The 21,085-nt window shown below is 35.0% G+C and overlaps 2 protein-coding genes across 2 annotated transcripts; one reads left to right on the top strand and one right to left on the bottom strand.

Annotated features, from left to right (window-relative positions):
* Positions 1-304: 304 nt before the first annotated feature.
* LOC104241098 (uncharacterized) lies at positions 305-5,540 on the top strand. The gene is made up of 9 exons (XM_009796012.2): positions 305-580; positions 659-863; positions 1,188-1,278; positions 1,838-1,983; positions 2,411-2,654; positions 3,185-3,289; positions 3,376-3,558; positions 3,976-4,177; positions 4,788-5,540. Exons 1-9 carry the CDS (start codon positions 430-432, stop codon positions 5,255-5,257), a joined length of 1,797 nt encoding a protein of 598 aa, XP_009794314.1. The 5' UTR covers positions 305-429; the 3' UTR covers positions 5,258-5,540.
* Positions 5,541-7,108: 1,568 nt separating this feature from the next.
* On the bottom strand, positions 7,109-9,726 carry LOC104241099 (transcription factor DIVARICATA-like). The gene is made up of 3 exons (XM_009796014.2): positions 9,291-9,726; positions 8,649-9,097; positions 7,109-8,115 (listed from the first exon to the last, which is right to left on the bottom strand). The coding sequence occupies exons 2-3, from the start codon at positions 9,086-9,088 to the stop codon at positions 7,617-7,619; spliced, it is 939 nt and encodes a 312-aa protein (XP_009794316.1). The 5' UTR covers positions 9,089-9,097; positions 9,291-9,726; the 3' UTR covers positions 7,109-7,616.
* Positions 9,727-21,085: the final 11,359 nt, after the last annotated feature.

Below are 21,085 nucleotides of genomic sequence, written 5' to 3'. Positions count from 1 at the left end.
AAAAAGGAAAAGAAATTACATTTACCCAAGTGGTAGGAATGATAAATATAGGGAAACTATTAAGTTTATATCATAGCTAGAGTATATACTATTATGGTGCCAAAAGTAAATAGAATTTTTTTAATTTCACATAAGTGGAATTAAGTGAACCTTTAAAAAATTTATCCAATCAAACATCATACAAGTGTACGAGCCTCGTCAGCTTCAATATCTTATTCAACAATGCGGGTCCCACTTCCCACTATCTCTTCATTTTTTTCCTTTTATTATATTATTATTATTATCATCCCCGTTGTATCCTATCCTAGTAAGTATAAATAGAAACCTTAGCCCCTTGTCTATTCCTCTAACTATTTTTTTTGTAAAATCTATCTGGCTATCTAAGTAGAGTACTTATTATTAAGATCTCTTGATTCTTCATCTTCAATTATGGATTGTGTTTACAAAGATCCTAATGCACCAGTTGAAGAAAGAGTCAAAGATCTTTTATCAAGAATGACACTTGAAGAAAAGATTGGTCAAATGACCCAGATCGAACGAGCTGTTGCTAATCATTCTGCAATAAGAGATGGTTGCATTGGTGAAATTCATTAACCCCTTTATCTCTCTTTTTTTGTTTTTTGGCTTTGTATTATTGAATTAATTATGAAATTTGCAGGGAGTGTATTGAGTGGAGGTGGGAGTAGACCATTTGAGAATGCAGAGTCAAGTGATTGGGCTAACATGATTGATGAGTTTCAAAAAGGTGCAGTTGAGACCAGGCTTGGCATTCCCATTTTCTATGGGACAGATGCTATTCATGGGAATAATAATGTTTGGGGTGCCACTATTTTTCCTCACAACATTGGACTTGGAGCCACCAGGTTAGATGCACTTGTATGTGTAGTGTAGGTAGTTGAGTCTCTTAAGACAAAAACTACTGCCCGCATCCCACACCCTGGTAGCTGAGTTTCTTGAGTGAGGTTGAGCTCTATACTTATAGTTGAATAGACAATTATAGTTCATGGTGTTCGGGTCAGCTTGATTATTCTATTGGCCTAGTGATATTGGTGTAGGTGCTGTGATTCGTACCATTATCTATTCTTTGTTTATATCAATTACTATATGATGGGCTAGTAAAAGGAGTAGTGTATTTAAGTGGGTTTGGTGTTTTAGAAAGGCTGATAATACAGGTGTGTATTTCGCAGAGATGCTGATTTAGTCACAAGGATAGGAGTTGTGACAGCTCTTGAAACCAGGGCATGTGGAGCTCAATATGCTTTTGCTCCTTGTGTTGCTGTAAGTCAAAAAGAAAATTTTCCTTTGTTTTTCAACTTTAATATTGCCACTTTTGGGAAAGAGGACTAAATTTGATGCTTGTTGGTATAAATTTGGCTTGACTAAGAACCCCTTTGAGTTACAAAATATTCCCCCCACTTGCTATTAATGAAATAGACATCTTGAGAAAACTTTTCTGCTTTCTTGACATAAATGCAAAGCAAGCATATTTTATTTCCTGTTCCAACATTTACACCTGCTAATGAGGATTTATTATTGGTTGATTTTCTAATTAAGTTTTAAATTTTTCTTAACTTAATTGTCTATCTGGATATAATTCATTAAGAGAACTGATACTACAGTCTCCAGAACATAGTCCCTTGCTCATGAGTCATAGATGTTTTAACTATCAATATTCCTCTTGAAGTAAGACTTTCCAAGACTGTTAGATATGCAAGTTAAGAAAATAAGTTGTTAGATTTTTGTTACCTAAAAGGAAATTCTAGTGTCTTCTTGCAGTTTCTTCTGTAATGGCATTTAACCGAATCCAAAAATATATGATCCAACTGAATTATGGCAGGTCGCCAAAGACCCTAGATGGGGAAGATTTTACGAGAGTTACAGTGAAGATACTGAAGTTGTCAGAAAAATGACCTCTCTTGTTACGGGATTGCAAGGTCAGCCACCAGAAGGACATCCAAATGGCTATCCTTATGTTGCTGGAAGGTAGAGATAGTGATGAGCACTATAATTTCATTTATTCAAAACTTGTCATCTTGCAAAGTTAAAGCCAGGATTATTCTCCTGTCAAAACATGCTTCAGTTGGAAGTGCTTTAGTTTTTTTGACAAACTAGTAGAATGATTTACATCAAACTGTAATGTAGACAGCTAGTTGCAAGGAACGTTTTCATAAGTGTTAGAATCCTAACAAGTACAGAATGGACGTTTGATCTGTCTTCGTATAATGATGTTGTCCATATATTACTTTGGTAACTAAGTATTTATGATATCCTAATATAACATGTACCTCATAGATTACTTTATTTAGAGTTCTGCACCTCTTATCTTCCTCTATCTATCTCTCATTTATGCTACTTCTACAAACCTGCTTTCTCAAATACAGAAATGTTGACACTAGTTTCTTGATTTCAGAAATTATGTCATGGCATCTGCAAAGCATTTCGTAGGTGATGGGGCAACTGAGAATGGTACAAACGAAGGAAATACAATAGCATCGCATGATGAAATGTTCAATATCCACCTAGCACCATATATAGACTGTATCGCCCGAGGAGTTTGCACTGTTATGGCATCCTACTCCAGCTGGAATGGAGACAAAATGCACACTCATCGTTATCTTTTGACAGAGGTCTTGAAAGATAAGCTTGGATTCAAGGTAAAAAGATTTGAACTTAACTGCACACCTGAATACAAAAGTGCAGAAAGATATGTTCTTCCGAACTTTCACTTGCATCCCTGAAAAAAAGAACTAAAATATGACTTCTTTATTTGGATTAAGTTTGATAATTAACATGACAAATCACTTTCTTCCTATTCTTTTGTTCTCTTTGCTTCTACACTTTCTTTTCTTTTTTTCTGGGGGAGGAGGGCGTATGGGAGAGGCTTAGCCGAGGGTCTATCGGAAATAGTCTCCCAGCCCTTCCAGGGTAGGGGTAAGGCTGCGTACATCCTACCCTCCCCAGACCCCACTTGTGAGATTATATTGTGTGGTTGTTGTTGTTGTTGTTAGGGGGGCGTATGGGAGAGGTCCAAATGTTTGATTTTTCCCTCTTTAGCTTCTGCTGTGTCTTTTTCTAAGAGCACCTCTGTTCTTGTTTAGTTATTTCATTCTAATGGGGCGACAATTATACTCATGTGAGATGCGGAGAAGCTTTGTTATATGATAAAAGCAATATTCTGGTGCAGGGTCTCGTGATTACAGACTGGGAAGCACTTGACCGGCTTACTGACCCTCATGGATCAGATTATCGTCAATCAATCAAGTCAACCATCAATGCTGGAATTGATATGGTAGGATCAAAACAGTGTTTGAAGCCTAAATTTGCAGCTGTTTAGCCTAATTCAAACTTTCCGTTTGCATCTTGTGAATATTACAGGTGATGGTGCCATTTAGATATGAATTATTCTTAGAGGAGCTGTTATCACTGGTCAAATCTGGGGAGATATCGATGGCCAGGATAGATGATGCTGTTGAAAGAATCTTGAGAGTCAAATTTGTTACTGGATTATTTGAACATCCATTTACAGATAGATCATTGATAGAATTGGTTGGTTGTGAGGTATTCTTACTTCTTTCTGTCGCCTATTGCGATTATATTTACACTCTTCTGAACCTAAGAAGAAACTCCTGCTTAAAATGTATAAATAGCCTCTCCCGACCCCTCGTAAAAAATAAGAAAGAAGAATTTCGTCACTACTGATGTTGAAACTGTTTACCGGAACCTTGTCTTATTATACTTTCTCTTCACGAAATGCTTAAGTTTTAATGAGATTACATGTTTCCATCTCTTTTTTCTACGCAATTGTGATTCTGATCAATGCTGATTTTTCAGACTGAACTTTTCCCGGAATTTAGTGTTCTCGTTAGACTCTGTTAGAGTTTTCTTTAAGCTGTCTTGCATTTGAAAAATGGTGATTCTGGACTTCATCATCTTGGATCTGACTTAAGTCAATGTTATTGTGTCACATTGTTTAAGGCACATAGAGATGTAGCACGTGAAGCCGTTCGTAAATCCTTAGTCTTGTTGAAAAACGGGAAAGATACAAAGAAACCATTTCTTCCTCTAGATAGGAATGCCAAAAAGATCCTCGTTGCTGGAACTCATGCTGATGATCTTGGTTACCAGTGTGGAGGGTGGACTGCTACATGGACAGGACAAAGTGGCAGAATCACAGTTGGTAAGTACTCCCTCCTTTTCGATTTAAGTGTCTTAGTTTGACTACGCATCAAATCCATCTGTAACATGATTAACAGACCTAAGTTGCTCGGACTCTTCACTTTGGATGTTGCACCCGTATCGACACGACGTGGGTGTGAGTGTGGGATCCGTACCAGGATCTGGTCAACCGATTTTGGATACTTTGACCAAAATCAAGAGAGAAATTCGGGACAAATACAATAATTTCTAAATTCAAAACAAACGCTAGGGTGAAATTGAAGAAAATGGAATATTTTGTATATAGAAATTTCTATGTCAGTCATTTTCCTTTAATCTCCATCTCGGATTCTCCTCTTGTCAATATTTTCTCCTTCTCGGAATACCCACATAATGTTCATAATTTAGACATATATTTATAACTATGTTTTTAGATATTTGAATTACTTATAGCCGAATCCCTACTCCCGTATCCATACCTCGTTGTACCCCCGAATCTTGAAATTTAGATCATGAAGGATCCGACCTCTAGATTTGCACTCGTATCGGACACTAGCACCCGAGTCCGAGCAACTTACCATTTGCACATTACTATCGTAAACTCAACTGGATATATGATCCACTTTGTATAGGCACAACCATATTGGAAGCGTTAAGGAAAGTGATAGGAAAGGAAACAGAGATAGTATTTGAGCCAAATCCTACACCAGAAACTTTTGCTAATCAAGACTTCTCGTTTGCCATCGTGGCCATTGGTGAGGGTCCATATTGTGAAACTGGTGGTGACGATCCAGAGTTAAAAATTCCATTTAATGGAACAGAAATTGCAACCTTTGTTGCTGACAGAGTTCCTACAGTGACGATTCTGATTTCTGGAAGACCTATGGTATTAGAACCATCGCTCTTGGAAAAAGTAGATGCATTTGTTGCAGCTTGGTTGCCCGGAACTGAAGGAACAGGAATCACAGATGTCCTTTTTGGAGATTATCCATTTCAAGGGAAACTACCTGTGACATGGTTTAAAACTGTTGATCAATTGCCAATGCACGTTCGAGGGAATTCCGATCATCTATTTCCTTTCGGATTTGGTCTGACAGCCTAAACAAGAAAAAATGACAGGCACTTAAATGCTTAAATGAGATGGTCATGGATTCATCATCATACCAGCCAGTTATTCTTTGGTTGAAGTCCTTGAAGAGAACTTCAGCTGGATTCTTGCTCTTGAATGGAGAAATTAATTACATAGAAATATCTATATATTACTGCTGTATCTCAAATAACAAAAAGAGAAGCTAGTGGCTGTATCTTCTTGTATGATGTTCCATCAAGATTATGAATTTATGATGATTGCTTCAATGCTGAAATTTGATTTTGTTTTTCTCCTATTTCCAATAGCTACACTATGTTTTATAACCTTACACAGTTACAGCCTTACATGACTGTATATTCATTTTCATTTGAAAAATGATTGTCCGGTAGGTTATTCGCTTTTTACTAGAAAATACATATGCTGCAGTATGTTTTCCATCCCTATTAGATTCTTTTTCTCTGATGCTTTAGTTCAGTAGTAAGAGCGCAGTGTGACCATGTGTTGGTTAGGCGCATGTCGTGAGTTCAACCCCTACCAATTACAAAGGGCAGTCCATTATTCACCGAGTTTGGAAGTGTGTGTTAGCTGGCTTCGAAGATTCTTGGATTATTAAAAAAAATGATTTTTTTTTTCTCTGATAAGGAAGAAAAGCCCCCACATGAGATCATTCAGAGATCTCTGTGGTCCACAGAGCTAACCTTATTTACACCATAGCAGTAATTGCAGCATCATTTGTAAAATGTAAACAATGTCCTCTGCTTGATCCATTGGAATATCTTCCGAGAAGAAGAATTAGAATATTGTAATCCGAATGTATTTAAGAAGAAAAGAAAAACAACTTTTGTTTGCCGAAAGTGTGAGGTGTTGGACTAGCATGTGTGGCTGTAGTTGGTGAAAGAAGAGATGAAAATTCGAATAAATTGACTTAGTGACTTCCCTTCTGCAACTTGCAGATTATTATGCTCTCTTCTTTTTTATAAAAGAATGTTACTTTTTGTCATTTCCTGTGTGGTATTTACTGTTTTAGTAAACCAAATAAGCATAATGCTCTTGCCACCCTAAATTGAGAATTCCTCCCCGACTTGATGTGTTTGATTTGAATATACTATAAGTCCAAGTAAGCTAGCTGCTACTAAAACGGAACCTTGAGCTTAGCTCAACCCAAAAACTAGCTCCTTTCATATGAAGTGAAATCTTTGTTTTTACTTTCATTTTAAAGAAAAAAGAAATTGGTATGATATGGTATTAAAATAAGAAAAGCAATCATATATTCTTTGGAATACTGATTAGATCTTGTTCAGCACTCCACTCGTGCAGTAGTCACCCCAAAACTGACTAATACATTGAAGAAACTTTTCAAGTGAATGAGTCTAAAAGGAGAAAGTCACTGCATTTGATTACCAAAAGAAAGAAGGACAAGTCCATTATTTAGTATGACAAATCTGCCATGAATCTTGCTTTGTACCTTTAGATCATATTAGTTTACTCATTAATTAATGTTCCTACAAGTGGGATCTTGATTTTTTCAAAAGGATCCCTTGAAAAAGATCTCAAAAAGATTATACATAATCTCCAAGAAAAAGGAAAAAGGAAAAAGGGGGTGGGGATTTTGGATTATGGGAAGGTTTGAAGAATAGGATGCTTGAGTTAGTGGAGTGTAGACTCAGCTTCGACTATAAAGCTTTCAAGTCGGACGCGGTCAAGTAAACTTGTTCTTGCAAATAGAAACAGATCCAAAGATTTAAACTTGATTTATTCAACAATGGATTCGAATTTAACATTTGTTTTTGCTAAGCTGTGTCAAAAAACTACAGAGTAACTGTGTCTGCTTAAGCTTGCGAAAACACCCTTAAGACTGTTAGGTCTATCAACAGGGAAACATTTGCATTCAAAACAAAAGCTTAAATGTGCACTAGGAATATCCGGTGTTACTACAATCAATAGTCAAATCTCAAATGCCATAAAATTTCTAACAGACCTTTATTTGTCTGTGTTTTTCATTTAGAGTACAATAGCTAGTAATACTCCATGATCTTCCTGAAATGCACATAAAATCAGGCCATTTTCCTTGCATCTCTTGTAATTCTATTATGCCCTCAAAAGGATTTTACAGGTTTTTGTCCATTCCTCTATGCTCATTTTGCCACTGTGAACTCCACCTGTACTGTGGTTTTAAGTACAGACTACAGAGAGTAAGGACTTCTAAAAGGACACACTAACTCATGGCTAACTCAAAGTGCCAAGCAACATATATTCACAATACAAGAGAGATGTAGACCGACGGAAGCAGTAACAGAAGCTAGATACTGAATTGAAAATAAGCATATTTTGATGCACTGATCAAAGTTCTAATATTTTGGATATGCCTATGTCATGCATGATAGTAAGGCTGTGCCGATTGAAGCTGAAAATTCATACTTTGAGATCCAAAGTAAGGCTCACGCATTGCAGCTCTTTGCTGCAGACTTTGGCTTTGCATTTTAGTGTCCCCATAGGAGTTACCTCCATAAGGAGGAGACATGAACAAACTTCCTTCTGCATAATTAAAGCCATTATTCACCTGACTCCACTGAAATGGCATTTTGTGCATGGCATTGTCAGCCGATTTTGGTTGCTGGGAAATCACAGTGGATTGATCGATTGGAGTTGGTTTTTGGTGATCCGGTGAAGGCATTTGATTATCGTTGAGATTTATTGTTGTAATGTCATGAATGCTGGCGCGTCTTTTATCTTTGCCACCCGAAAGTTGTCTGATAAAGTACTTCTGAGCATGACTTGCGACTTGAGTTGGGGTTCTAGTAATAACGAAATTTCGCGAGATATTCCTCCAATCGCCTTTTCCATACTTTTTAAGCCCCATTAGAAACAACCTGAACAAGAATCAAGCAAATCCCCTTGTCAATCATGAAATTTGATCATATAAACATCAATGCTTGAAGAATCTTAGAAACTTAACAGATAAACCAAGTCTAACGTACATGTCAGCTTTCTCAGCACCCAAGAGTGAAGAACAACCAGAAAACTTAATAGGTTCAAGATTCTGAGCTTCATGGATCCAAAATTAATATTTATGCTACTTTTCAGGGGTTTTCACTTTTAGTATATATTTATAATCTACGCTAAAAATGATGAGTTCAACTGAATCAACTCCTAACACTTTAGGTCCGCCTCTGATTATTATTGTCAACTTGTCACATAATTATTTAGGTGGTGGTTCATTATTCCACTACCTGACATGTTTTGCCAAGTTGTTAAATGAACTGTGTGATATTATAGGGATACAACTATACAAGAAAATTTATAGTGTGGTCCATACAGAAAGAAGCCAAACATGCAATTTAAAAAAAACAGTGAAAGAAGTACACACACAACAGAAATAAACAATAATGAAGAAAAAACTCACTTATGTTCTTCCTCTGTCCATGGAATACCCTTCTTCCTCTCTTGTTCTGGAGGCCTATTGGACAAAGATCTTTTGCCTCCAACAACATAAGACTGCTTGTATCCATCAAAGCTGTTATGACTATTCCCCCATTCTAATGTAAAAGGTGAAGAAGAAGAGGAAGAAGAAGAAGTAGTAGTATAACCAGGAATAGTAATTAATCCAGCTTCTATCCTGCTCACATCATCTTCTAATTCCTTATATTGCCTAATTACATCAACAACTGTTTTCCCTGGAACCATTTCTGCTACCCTTTGCCATCTATCTGGTGTATCTTTATCAAACAAGGCAAGAGCATTCTCAAATGCCTTATTCTCAGCTGGAGTCCATTTTGTGCTCCTTTCCTCATCAAGAAACCAGCTTGAATTTGAAAGATAAGGAGCTGGTGATAAAATCTCCATAACCCCCACCTCAACAAAAAAAAAAAAGTCAAATTACAGAGGGAAAAGTTACTAAAGATGGTTCAAGAATGCATTTTTAAGAAAAAGTTTTTGAATTTGAGGAAGCAAAGGACTCAGAGAGGAAATGTAGAGAGGCTGAGATTTTACAATGGCAATATCAGTGTTAAATCAACAAGTCAGCATCTATAAGGAATCAGAATACCTTTTTTAACCATAGCCACCTCCCCAACCTGAGGAATCTTGAAAAGACTCAACTTTTTCAATGTCAAAAGAAAAAATCCTAAGCTCTATGATAATCTTAAAAAAAAGAGGGGATTAACTATAACAGACAAAGATTATCTCACGCCAAGTTAAATCTTACAAAATATTCTCATTAAGATCTGAACCCACAGAACAATTTTGAAAAAGAAAAAGGAGAGAACTTTCTATAATTAAAGCTCACTAGCTGAAGAAACAAGGTGACACTGTAAAAAGCTGAAAATTGTTGAAACCCAAATGAGTAAATAGTACAAAGGACTCTGAATTTGAGAATTATAAGGGGCTTTGTGTGAGGAGAGAAAAAAGGAAAGAAGCAGAGAAAATTTGTGTCTGCTTTCTTCCTTTTCCCTTTATGACTCAACAACAAAGAAAAGAGAAAGAGAGAGAGAGAGAGCAAGAAAAAAGATGGTAAGAACAAGAGCAACAAGTAAACAATCTAGTCTAGTAATAAGTTTTGAGGAATTAATTTAAATTTACGTTCCCCAAAAAAATAAAAAAATAATTGGAATTTGGAGAGAGAATAGAGAGAAGGCTAAAGGTGGTGGGTTGTGATTGGATGGGCATGGTGCTTGTGGATACTGCAAACTTATGAAAAAGTTTTTCTTATTTTAGTGCACACTCCTGCTACCTCTTTTTTTTTTTCAAAATTAGCAAAAGAGAATACTAACAAATTTTTAACTTAGGAAAAAGGAATTAAAATTACAAAAAAGATATTTTTGTAAGACATGAAATTTGGTTAGGCTCCTCATGATGATTCGTGGAAGCTCACTTAAACAGAAAATATGTGTTGGTGGAAGGGGACCCAAATACATATAGGCAAACCACTTATTGGCAAGGGGTGGTTTGGTTTAAAGTAGAAGAGAATTTAATCTTCATATAAAATTTTGTATTACTACTTATATACCATTTGGCTTTTTGATATATAAAATTTTGCATAACTAGTACTCACAAAACTTATGTGGGGTCTAAGGTGGTAAATCAACTATTGCCTTTTAACTTATGCAATCCCACCATAATAGTTCTCATATATAAAAAATATAAACATTAGCAATAACCACATAAAAATTCTTAAATTATCTAAGAAATGCATACATTATAATTGTAGCATAACTAGATCGTTAACGAGATGACATGTGTAATTTGGTTTGTCATTATCTAAGACAAATGAAAAAAATATAAATTTATGTCATTAGGAAAGATATTGTACGCTTAATTTTTTTGATTATGATTTGGTAGTGACATTTGTGTAATTTGCAGTAAAAGGGAATTCATTCCATGACTCGTGTTGCTGTCAACAGGTGGAATGTCAAAACCAATCACCTTTCATAATCCAAGATAAGGTCAGTGAGCTTCTGATTAGGATTAAGGTTTGACTCATTGTTATCAAGGAGAGGTTTTAATTCTCGACCTTTAAAAATTAATTAAACACTAAACAGGACTTTGTTTTTGTCAAACTCTAGTTTAGCAGGAGTATTGTTTTCTTTGCCTCAATTCAAGTGGCTTTACTTAATATTTTAATTAGCTGATAGAAACATCAGCTGCTTTATTTAAGTCACCTTTAAGTGACTAATTTCATTCGTAGAATTGAGTTTTTAAGTTACAAAAAAACTCTCTCTTTCTATCTCTAAGGTAAGTGAGAATATAGTTATAATAAAGATAGCCCTAGGCGCCAAGCAGAATTAAGCCAAGTCAAGTCCAGTCCAATTGATGAGCTCGACCTAAGCTTAATCTTACCTTTGACAAGATAGAGTCAAATCGAGCCCGAACTCCTCGTCATACTACATGTAATGTAATCTAACAGGTATACAATAACTTTTCAGCTCTAAATTAATAATCATTAAAATTCATATCAAGATAATCAATCTGAGACAGATGAATAATTTTATAATCTAATATGTGTATCTTGTTTTATGCCTTGAAAACATCCTTTTTAGCCATTAGGAGGAGAATGGGACATTAAGGATAAAAAGTGATCTCTAAGTTTACTTGCATCAAGAAAATGTCCTTAGTAACAATTGCTAATTTATGTCAGTGCAACTATATTGTAGCATTTGTAATAGAGAACTTAGCCCGTTCTATCTAAATAACCATACCAAATGTAGTCATTTTTCCATGGGAAGTTTGGATAAAACATGTCAAAAGTTCGAACCAAGCAATATGCATTTATCATAATTAAGTAATAAAACAAAATAAGAATGTATACTAAGTACTCCTAGTTATGCTTAAATGATTAAAGTTTATGTGCAAACACATGTAATATTTTTATTGATTTTGTGAAAATAATAATTGTGCATAACTTTTTATTTTTAAGAAGTCCCTTTCTTGCAACCATCTATTTTATTTTTAAATTAATTTTACCTTTCAAAAATATCTAGTATAGTTTTGGGGTATTGCCTTTTTAATTTAGAAGTACAAAATTGTGGGACCACCAGGGCCACTATAAATATCTATTATTGGGTAGCTTTCCTAAATCATTGTGAATTTGTTACTATTAGAGAAAGTTTGTATGGTGGCAATAATCACATGCGTTGGGTCCGATGGGTAGTTAATATAGAGGCGCATGGGATTACACCTAATACTTACTGCTACTCCACGAACGTGGGGACCAATTATTGTTGAGCACCACTAGATTTTCGAAACGTATACAACTTTTTCTACTGTATTTCTGATCTTATATAACATGATTGAATTTGAACTATAAAAATAGAGAGATTTCGGGAGAATTATACGTGAGCTTTACTCATTGCAAATTTAAATTTATGACTTCTGAATGCTCAAAGCAAGAAAAAAATACACACACACACAGTAAACATGAAACACATGGGCTCTCTCTCTCTCCCGCTCTTTTGCATTAATGTTCTTGATAATAAGAGACATGTTAATATCATTGTCAATCGTGAATCCAAGATTATAAATTTATAAACATGACATTCACTATATTTTAAATAAAGAATTTGAATTTACTACAAAATACACTATTTATATTACTCTCTCCAGTCATCCTTATTTGTTCCTTTAGCCAAAAAAGAACTGTTTAAATATATTTGTCTCTTAGAAATGTATTTATGTTACTCTTTCTAATCCGTCGGCTCGTTTAACTATGATCCCACAAATTTTCTAGAGCCAATGCCTCGTAACAATTTTACTCCTGATGGTAAAAAAAAAAAAAAAAAAAAAAAAAAAGTTGCAAAATTTAAGGTCAATGGGGGGTTTAATACAGAAGAAAGGAAAACAATAATGTTTTGGCCTTTCAACCAATACAACAAAGCGGTCCCCTTCTGAATTGACCAACTGCTCCACTGCTTTCTTTGCTTTGTCCTCGTCCTAAGAGGGCGGATCTAGGATTTTTAATATATAGGTGCATTATATATATATATATATATATATATATATATATTGATCTTTATTCCTTTTGATAAATAATTTAATTCTCAATCAAGTACACCATTCAATCTTCTTAGAATATAGGTAATAGGTGTCAACAATTAATATTATAACCTTTTAAAAAATATATTTAATTTTGCAAAAAGACCATGGGTTCACGTGCCCCATAATTTTAAGACAAAACTTCATTTATAGCCCATCGGAAAAAACAAATATCATCCGGTAGCTCAAAATTACAGTATGCATTTTATAGCCCAAAAGTAATTCTAATGGCTAGCCACCGAATTATATATCTGACCCACAAGCTCTGTAAAAAAAATGGATCTTACAAAGGAGATTAAATCTCCAGCATAACAAGTTCATAGTAACAACAATACACAAACAAACACATGTTCACTGGAGAAATAATTTTCTGCCCGAAATGGTTTAGCCGGAAAACTTCACAGTCGTCGGAAAAGCTATATACTGGCCAGATCTACCGAAATTCAAATTAGCAAGCAAACCATCTTTCAGATCTAGATTTTTATAATATCAAAATCCCCAAAACAGTAAATAAAACGAGAAGAAAGAGTCGCCGGATTTAATGGAGGGTCGCCGGTGTTTGAGTTTCCGTCCAGATCTAAAGCCAATGACATCGAGCACAGTGGTTTAGACTGACTGAGTTTTGATTTCAATTTCACGATAAAGTTCGGTTCTTCCATCCAAGATAAAACGTCCCTTTTTTATGTCTTTACAAAGGTGCAAGTCGTTGGGTTTCTACTTGGGTTCAATCTGATGGCTTTCCTTCTCTCCTTCTTCCTATTTATTTACCTTTTTATGTTTTTGAATCCACTAATAGAAAACCATTCACTGGTTTCACTCCTAAAATCTTGTCACTCTCTATTCTCATTGCTTTTTTATTAGATTTTAACAACCTTTTATTTTCTTGGGGTAATTCATATCTTCCCGTTTCAACAAATTCTCTTGTTTTATCTTCACGGTTAGCTTTCACTCTTAAAACTTCTATAATTATTGTCAAACAAAAAATCACATATGCAAATCTTAATTGTGTTATTTTGTCCAATGTAGAGGTAGACCATGTATTACATTTTTAGACTGTATTAGACTGGAGAGCAGATTTTTTTTTTTGGATATTGGTATATTACTAAATATATACAAAATAGACATTCACTATACAAAAATTATATAAAATAGACTGTCACTGTACAATTTATATATAATAGACTGTCACTATACAAAAATATACAAAAATAAATTATCATTATATAAAACATATACTAAATAGACTGTTACTATACAAAAAATATACAAAATAGACTGTCATTATACAAAAAATATACAAAATAGACTATCACTATACAATTTATGTACAATAGACCGTCACTATACAAAATATATACAAAATAGACTGTCAATATACAAAAAAATACTAAATAAATTGCCACTATACAATTTATATACACTAGACCGTCATTATACAAAATATATACAAAATCTGTCACTATACAAAATATATACAAAAATAGAATGTCATTATACAAAAACTATACAAAATAGACCGTCACTATACAAAAAAAATATACAAAATAGATGTAACTATACAAAATATATACAAAATAGATGTAACTATACAAAATATATACAAAATAGATGTAACTATACAAAATAAATACAAAAAAGCTGTCACTATACAAAAATACATGATACACTCCAAATACACAGTGTGCACACATTACACGTACAAAATTGTATATAATTTATATACACTATAGTTACATATTAGAAAATACACATTATATATAATTTTGATACATTGTTCAGACAGATTATACATTCACGATACAAAATACATTTGGGGTACACAAATATATACACTTTAGATACACAAGCACACTCGAGATAGGCTCAATATACACTAAGGATACATTGTCGAACTTAGGATACAATATTTATACATTGCAAAATAATGTTGGATTACTAACACCTTCTCAATATACACCTTCTCAAGTTGACATAGTAAAATATTGTAAATACTGTCACGCTAAAATCTCAAGTTGAATTTGGTCGAAAATCAATCCCGAGATTGGTGCTCATGCTTCACTCAAATTCGATAGCTTAAAAGAAGAGAAGAGCCTTACAAAACCTCATTATCATTTAATTATTCCATCATATAAAAATAAGAAACTATCATGATAGCATATCTTGAAAACAAGCTACACATGAAATTTAATAATCTAACATCATGTGCAGGCAAAATAGTATATAGCACTCAGCCACCTTCTTAGTGAGTGAAATATGACCTGAATTACATATTTCATTCAATTGTTAGCTAACAAAAAAGGTTGCTCTATCGCACCAAGTAGGGGTCGAACCTATGACCTTCAACTTAGAAAACAGGCGATCTATCCACTGAGCTACAGACGCTTGTGTTGTCATATTCATTCTTTTCGGCTACTATATGCAATACGTTTGAGCCGAAGGGCCATGTTTTATAAGTAGAACAAAACATGGGCTATTAAAATTTTGAGGGGCTATAGAGGATAGTTTTCTTTAATTTTAACTATAAATCCACCCTGCCCTTCGGGGCGGAGGTAGGGGTGAATTACTAACATCTGATGCCTCATCTTAGAATTAATCATGCTCCGCCCTGCCCCAACCCCCTCAAACTTATCGAGAAAAAGAAGAGAAGAGTACTTTGTACACTTTTTACTTTCTAGTCTCTACGACCTCCCACAATAGTACCAACTACCAACTTCCCTTAGTTTTATGCTGCTCGTTGCATGCCATCTGGCTAACATAATTTCGATGAGCATTTTACTCATATCTATATTAACCCAGAAGTATGGCGAGATGGTTAAAATCTCTTCATTTTCAACCAAAGTCTCGAGATGGAGTTCAGGGAATGAACAACCCTAGTAGACTTATTCGATGCAAATCCGAATCAGGTAATCCATGCAAAAATAATCGAAAAAATAAAAATCAATGGACATTTTGAGAATTTGATATGTTGTTTGGCCAGTTGGCCCCTGCCTCAGGCACATCCTAAAACCATATATAGATTCACATGAGCAAAGTATTAAACGAGAAGAAATTAGGGTTTTTTTTCAATTTTAGCCACGCCAGAAACTATTTATATTCGGTAGCCGAAAAGTATATAAATTTATATAATTTTGATATATAACGTACAGAATATATCTACAAAAAATACACATTTTTTTTGCTATTATTTTGAGAATGACTACACACTGTCAAGTGGTTACCAGTTCCTTTGAAGGGTTTTGGGCCTTGGTGGGCCCAAATTTTGGCCCATTACTAATACTGACGAAACAACTCACTTATCGTTGGCGGAGCATCCTTTTCTTGTCCTGATTCGTTTTCATGGCTGCGTCATGATTATTGTGCTATAAAAACGTATTAATAATTCAAATATAACTTCAATTAGCTATGCGGTTAACCTTGATCAGGTAACATTTAGATGGTCGAGATTACTTGCTCTTTTCTCTTTTGCAAGTTAATTACTATTTGACAATTTCAATAATTTTAGTGGATTTTCTGGAAACATTTCGGTGGTAAATAGACCATTATTCGTTTCATAGTATGAATGTACAAACCTTCTAGTAATTATTGTTCAGTTGAGTTTCTTTATTTATTCTGCATCCTTTTTTCTTTTCTTTCACTTCGTACTTGGACTTTACTCCATGATTGTCTAATTAGAGAAAAAGTTGTAACAAAAGTAAAATTATCTCAAATACGTTCTGATTTTCAGAGGAAACAATTCTGCAGTACTCCCATGACAATATTGATAATCTTCAGAGCTTATTTTTACTCATATTTCCATGTAGACCTCATTGTTCCGATTAATCTTCATCTTTTATGTAATATCTTCCTTTAGAAATAGTATAAAATAACAATGTAGTTCCAAATAGAAAGTAACTCGTGGTTGAAATAAGTCTTTAGATTTACATTGTACTTAATTATTTAAACAATCAGGGAGGCTCAGTACTTCAACTGAGATAATGAAAATTTGTTTCACCTTAATTTTTAGTTCTTTTTAGTTGGAACTTTAGGTAGTTCTTAAAAATAGCGACCAAAATTATTCCTAGAGTCGAGACTAAGAGGATTATATAAAACAATGTTGTGAGATTCAAATCATATACCTAGTCTATTACTCCCTTTGTTTCAATTTAGATGACATACTTTTCTTATTAGTCTGTTTAAAAAAAATGATACATTTCTATATTTAGAAACAAGTTAACTTTAAACTTTTTATTCTACCCACTTTATTCTTAATAAGAAGCTTTTATGACCCATAAATATCATGGACTCACTAAGCTTTTGCCCCTAAACCTTTTAGAATTATATATTTTAAAAGTTTTCGAGTGTGTTTGGTATAAAGGAAAATGTTTTCCGTGGAAAATATTTTCCAAGAAAATATTTTCTTGGAAAACAAGTAGTAATCTTATTCATTTTCCGGTGTTTGGTACGCAAATTAAGGAAAATGACTTCTCAAGAGTATTTATAAATAATTTAGATATAATAAACATGATGCCATAAACTTTCAAACCAACAACTTTTCGAACCCACAAATTTCATAAACTTTCGAACCGCTAAACTTTCAAAACCACGGAATTTCGAACTCGTAAACTTTACAATTTCTAAACTCGTAAACTTCCAAACACATAAACCTTTGAACTCATAATTTTGGAACTTATAAAATTTTGAACCTTTACACCGATAAATAAAAAAATTAAAACTGAAAAATATATTTTAAAAAAAATCGGAGGGGGGAGGGGGGGAGTAAAACGAAAAAAAACAGAATTTTAAATTACAAAAAAAAAGTAATTTTTTTTTTGTGCGGGTGGGGGTGGGGGTGGGTGGTGCCGAAAAACGAAAAAATAAAAATTTAAAATTGCAAAAAAAAATAAGGTAAAAAAATAATTTTTTTGCGGGAGGAGAGTGTAGGGTGGAGGGGTAGTAGGGTGGGTGATAACAGAAAAACTGGGTGATAACGGTAAAATTGAAATTTGAAGAAAAAAAACCTTTTTTGGATAGAGGGGAGTGAGGTGGGTTTGTAAGGGTGGGGAAGGTTGAGAAGGAGTTTTCGAAAATATTTTCCTTTCTTTTGATAAGGAAAATATTTTCCTCCAATTGGAGGAAAATGAGTTCATAAAAAAAATATTTTCCAAAATATTTAAGACAACCAAACATGGGAAAATTAAAAAATATTTTCTGAAAAATATTTTCCTTCGTACCAAACACACCTTTCATTTTTCTTAAATTTTGTATCAAATCAAACTACCTTATCTAAATTGAAATATTTTAGAAGTACGGAGAAAGAACAGCTCGAGTAGTAGGAAAAAATCATTCCAATGATCCAATGGCTTTAGATCATATGAAACATGTGCCATTCATTGTTGGCTTGTCATAAAGCCCATCATTTCTCGAAAGTCTAAATGCTATAAACACTAGACATTTAATAGGAAACGTGTCTAAATTAGCAAGCTAAATGATACCTATATTTTAATTGAGTTAGTTTGGGGCCCCTTCCAAAATTGGATGTGCCTACTTTGAGTGGTGCCCCTACATGTTATTAACTCCAAGAGGCAACAGCAGCCCTGTCAGTCTTTGAGTGCAGGTGTCCCTTTGTGACACGATTCAGAGTCACTATTAGCTAGTTTTAGTCTTTAACACACAACGTCACTTGCTCCGTCATTTATTCCTTCCCCAATACGATACTTTTTTCACCTATTATAGCACTATCAAAGACGAAAAACACAATAAAGTTCTAAGGTATGTTGACACTCTAAACACAACTTACAAATAAAGTGTGGATGTTAATAAAAAAAAAAGAGCATACGGAAAAAAATTACGAATATGTATATATAGTCTAAGACTAATATCTATAAGCATGAATACCAAATATATGGAGAAAAAAATTGAAGAAAATTTACAATAAAGTAAAATATCAATTGTTTAGTGTCGACTCTTTAGGATTACGCTCACTGACAAGAAAAAATATGCTTTAGAGCCTTGATGAAAATACTGAAGCGCTAAACGAGACAAAGCGCTCAAAATGTCTTGAGCCTCACTTTAGGGCTTAAGCGTGCTTTAAGTGCACCTTTAATTACACTACCTAGTATGCGATACTCGGCCCCTACTTTGATTTCATGTTGCGTCATATCCAAAAGTTCGAACTTTAAATTCCTAATTAAGGCTGGAAATTTTTATTCATCCCATCATACCTTTTAATTTTTGTGAAGCAAGATGCATAAAAGATTTTATACGGATAAAATCAGGGCTAATGAACACCCCACTTTTCCGGTGGGGCAAACAAAGCAAGGATATAACTACATGAAATCAGAATCGAAGCTAAAAACCTCTCGTACTAAGGCCTGAACGATGCGCTTACCACCGAGGTTGTCGAGACAATGGCCCCCGAATCCAGTTCGAGCTCCCAGACCTCGTAAACCATAACTAAACAGTTGCACACGACTAACGAAGGGCTGTGGTATTTGCACCCAACAGGATATCACAACGTGGATCTCGGCCCGTTCGGCAACAGCTTAGTGATTAACGAAAAAGAAGATTTTTACCTTTCTTAGAATTGAACTTATGGTAAATCTCCCCTACTATATAAAGAGGAAGTCTATTATTCAATAGACTTTTTTAACATGCGTATCAAGACAAATATAGACTTATTTTCTCTGCTTTCAAGTTATCTCAAAGTTCTTATTTTGCTCATAGTTCTTCACATATAATCTGGCTCCGAATCCAAGGCAGAACAATTGTTAAGCTTAGGTCCAAGCCCGGAGTGAACACCACAACTGGTTTAGTTATTTTACCTTTAATTCGCTTATCTAACGTTATTGATCGCTTGTATTAAATTAATCCACGCATCCTTAAAATCGCGTATAAATTCAATTGTTAACCAATTTTAAGGGTAAACAGTTTGGCGCCCACGGTGGAGCTAAGGATAATAGCGGTGGTTTGATATAAATTTCCATAATACACCCTATTTTAAGCTTGTTCTTTAAGATTTTAATTTCAAGTCAGCTTAAAATGTCAAACTCTCAGTCTGCTTACTTGAACGTTGATTTTGAGTCTTTCCATCATGGCAAAAATAACAACTTGGTGCCTAGCAATGAGGTACCCCCTATTGATCCCAACGGAGTCCCAACTGGCGATCAAATCGATGCCAATTCACAGGTTGCTATCGACGCCCACCTGCCAACTGACCCCGAGAACAGCATTCGCGGAGGCCCGCGAGCAACAGTTCGAGAAACACCCGAAGGTGAAGGTGATGGGATAAGACTACGACTAATCTTCGAAATGTTGCAGATTCAACATGTGGCAATAACGCATCTACAAAATCAAGGTTGCACTCCTAGTAGGGTCAATCCCAAACAATCCCGGGGGAGTACTCGAAGAAGTGAGCAAAACACCGGGAGGGCAGATGAAGTTGAGCCTGGAACCAATCCCGAAATAATAAAAAAGTTTGAGAAACTGACAAAGCGGGTGGAATTAGGGAAGAAGAAAATTAAGGCCAACGACAAAAAAGTGAAGACCTATAACTCCAGGGTTGATCAAATCCCAGGAGCGCCCCCGATATTGAAAGGGCTGGACTCCAAGAAATTTTTTCAAAAGCCTTTTTCCTCCAAGTGAAGCACCGAAGCCAATCCCGAAGAAGTTTCATGCCCGAAATTCTGAAATATAACGGAGCCACGAATCCAAATGAGCACGCGACCTCATACACGTGTGCCATCTAGGGAAACGACTTGGAAGATGACGAAATCGAGTCAGTTTTGCTAAAGAAGTTCGAAGAAATTCTGTCAAAAGGAGCGATGATATAGTATCACAACTTACCCCCAAATTCTATTGATTCGTTTTCTATACTTGCAACTGCTTTTGTGAAAGCGCATGCCGAGGCCATCAAGGTCGAAACTAGAAAATCGAATCTTAAAGCAAAGAGACAACAAAATTCTCAGAGAGTTCGTATCAAGGTTTCAAATGGAACAGATGGAGTTGCCTCCGGTTGCGGATGACTGGGCCGTTCAGGCATTCACTCAAGTATTTAACCCCCGAGGTTCCTTGGCTTCATAACAACTAAAACAAAATTTGATAGAGTACCCGGCGGAAACTTAGGCCGACGTCCACCACAGGTACTAGTCAAAAATCAGAGTCGAGGACGATCAACTCGGGGGGCCCTTCTGGGTCCATTTATCCCATCAGAGCCAATGACAGGTCTAGGAAAGTTGTCGATCATGAGCTGAGTCCAAGAAGAGATCGGTACCAATCGTATGGCGGAGATCGAAAGGGTAACGGATGTGGGTGTCACCCTACGAGGAACGAGAAGAT

Source organism: Nicotiana sylvestris, chromosome 6 (genome assembly GCF_000393655.2).
Source record: "Nicotiana sylvestris chromosome 6, ASM39365v2, whole genome shotgun sequence".
Classification (NCBI taxonomy): domain Eukaryota; kingdom Viridiplantae; phylum Streptophyta; class Magnoliopsida; order Solanales; family Solanaceae; genus Nicotiana; species Nicotiana sylvestris.
This window is presented reverse-complemented; position numbering and strand designations above follow the sequence as displayed.

Bases quoted from the DNA above. Each gene is read 5' to 3' on its own strand.
- LOC104241098 (XM_009796012.2), top strand. From the start codon at position 430: ATGGATTGTGTTTACAAAGATCCTAATGCACCAGTTGAAGAAAGAGTC. The intron at 1,984-2,410 runs GTAGAGATAGTG...TCTTGATTTCAG, and splicing joins TATCCTTATGTTGCTGGAAG to AAATTATGTCATGGCATCTG. The intron at 2,655-3,184 runs GTAAAAAGATTT...ATTCTGGTGCAG, and splicing joins AAGATAAGCTTGGATTCAAG to GGTCTCGTGATTACAGACTG.
- LOC104241099 (XM_009796014.2), bottom strand. From the start codon at position 9,088: ATGGAGATTTTATCACCAGCTCCTTATCTTTCAAATTCAAGCTGGTTT. The intron at 8,116-8,648 runs GTGAGTTTTTTC...ATTCTTGTTCAG, and splicing joins TGGACAGAGGAAGAACATAA to GTTGTTTCTAATGGGGCTTA.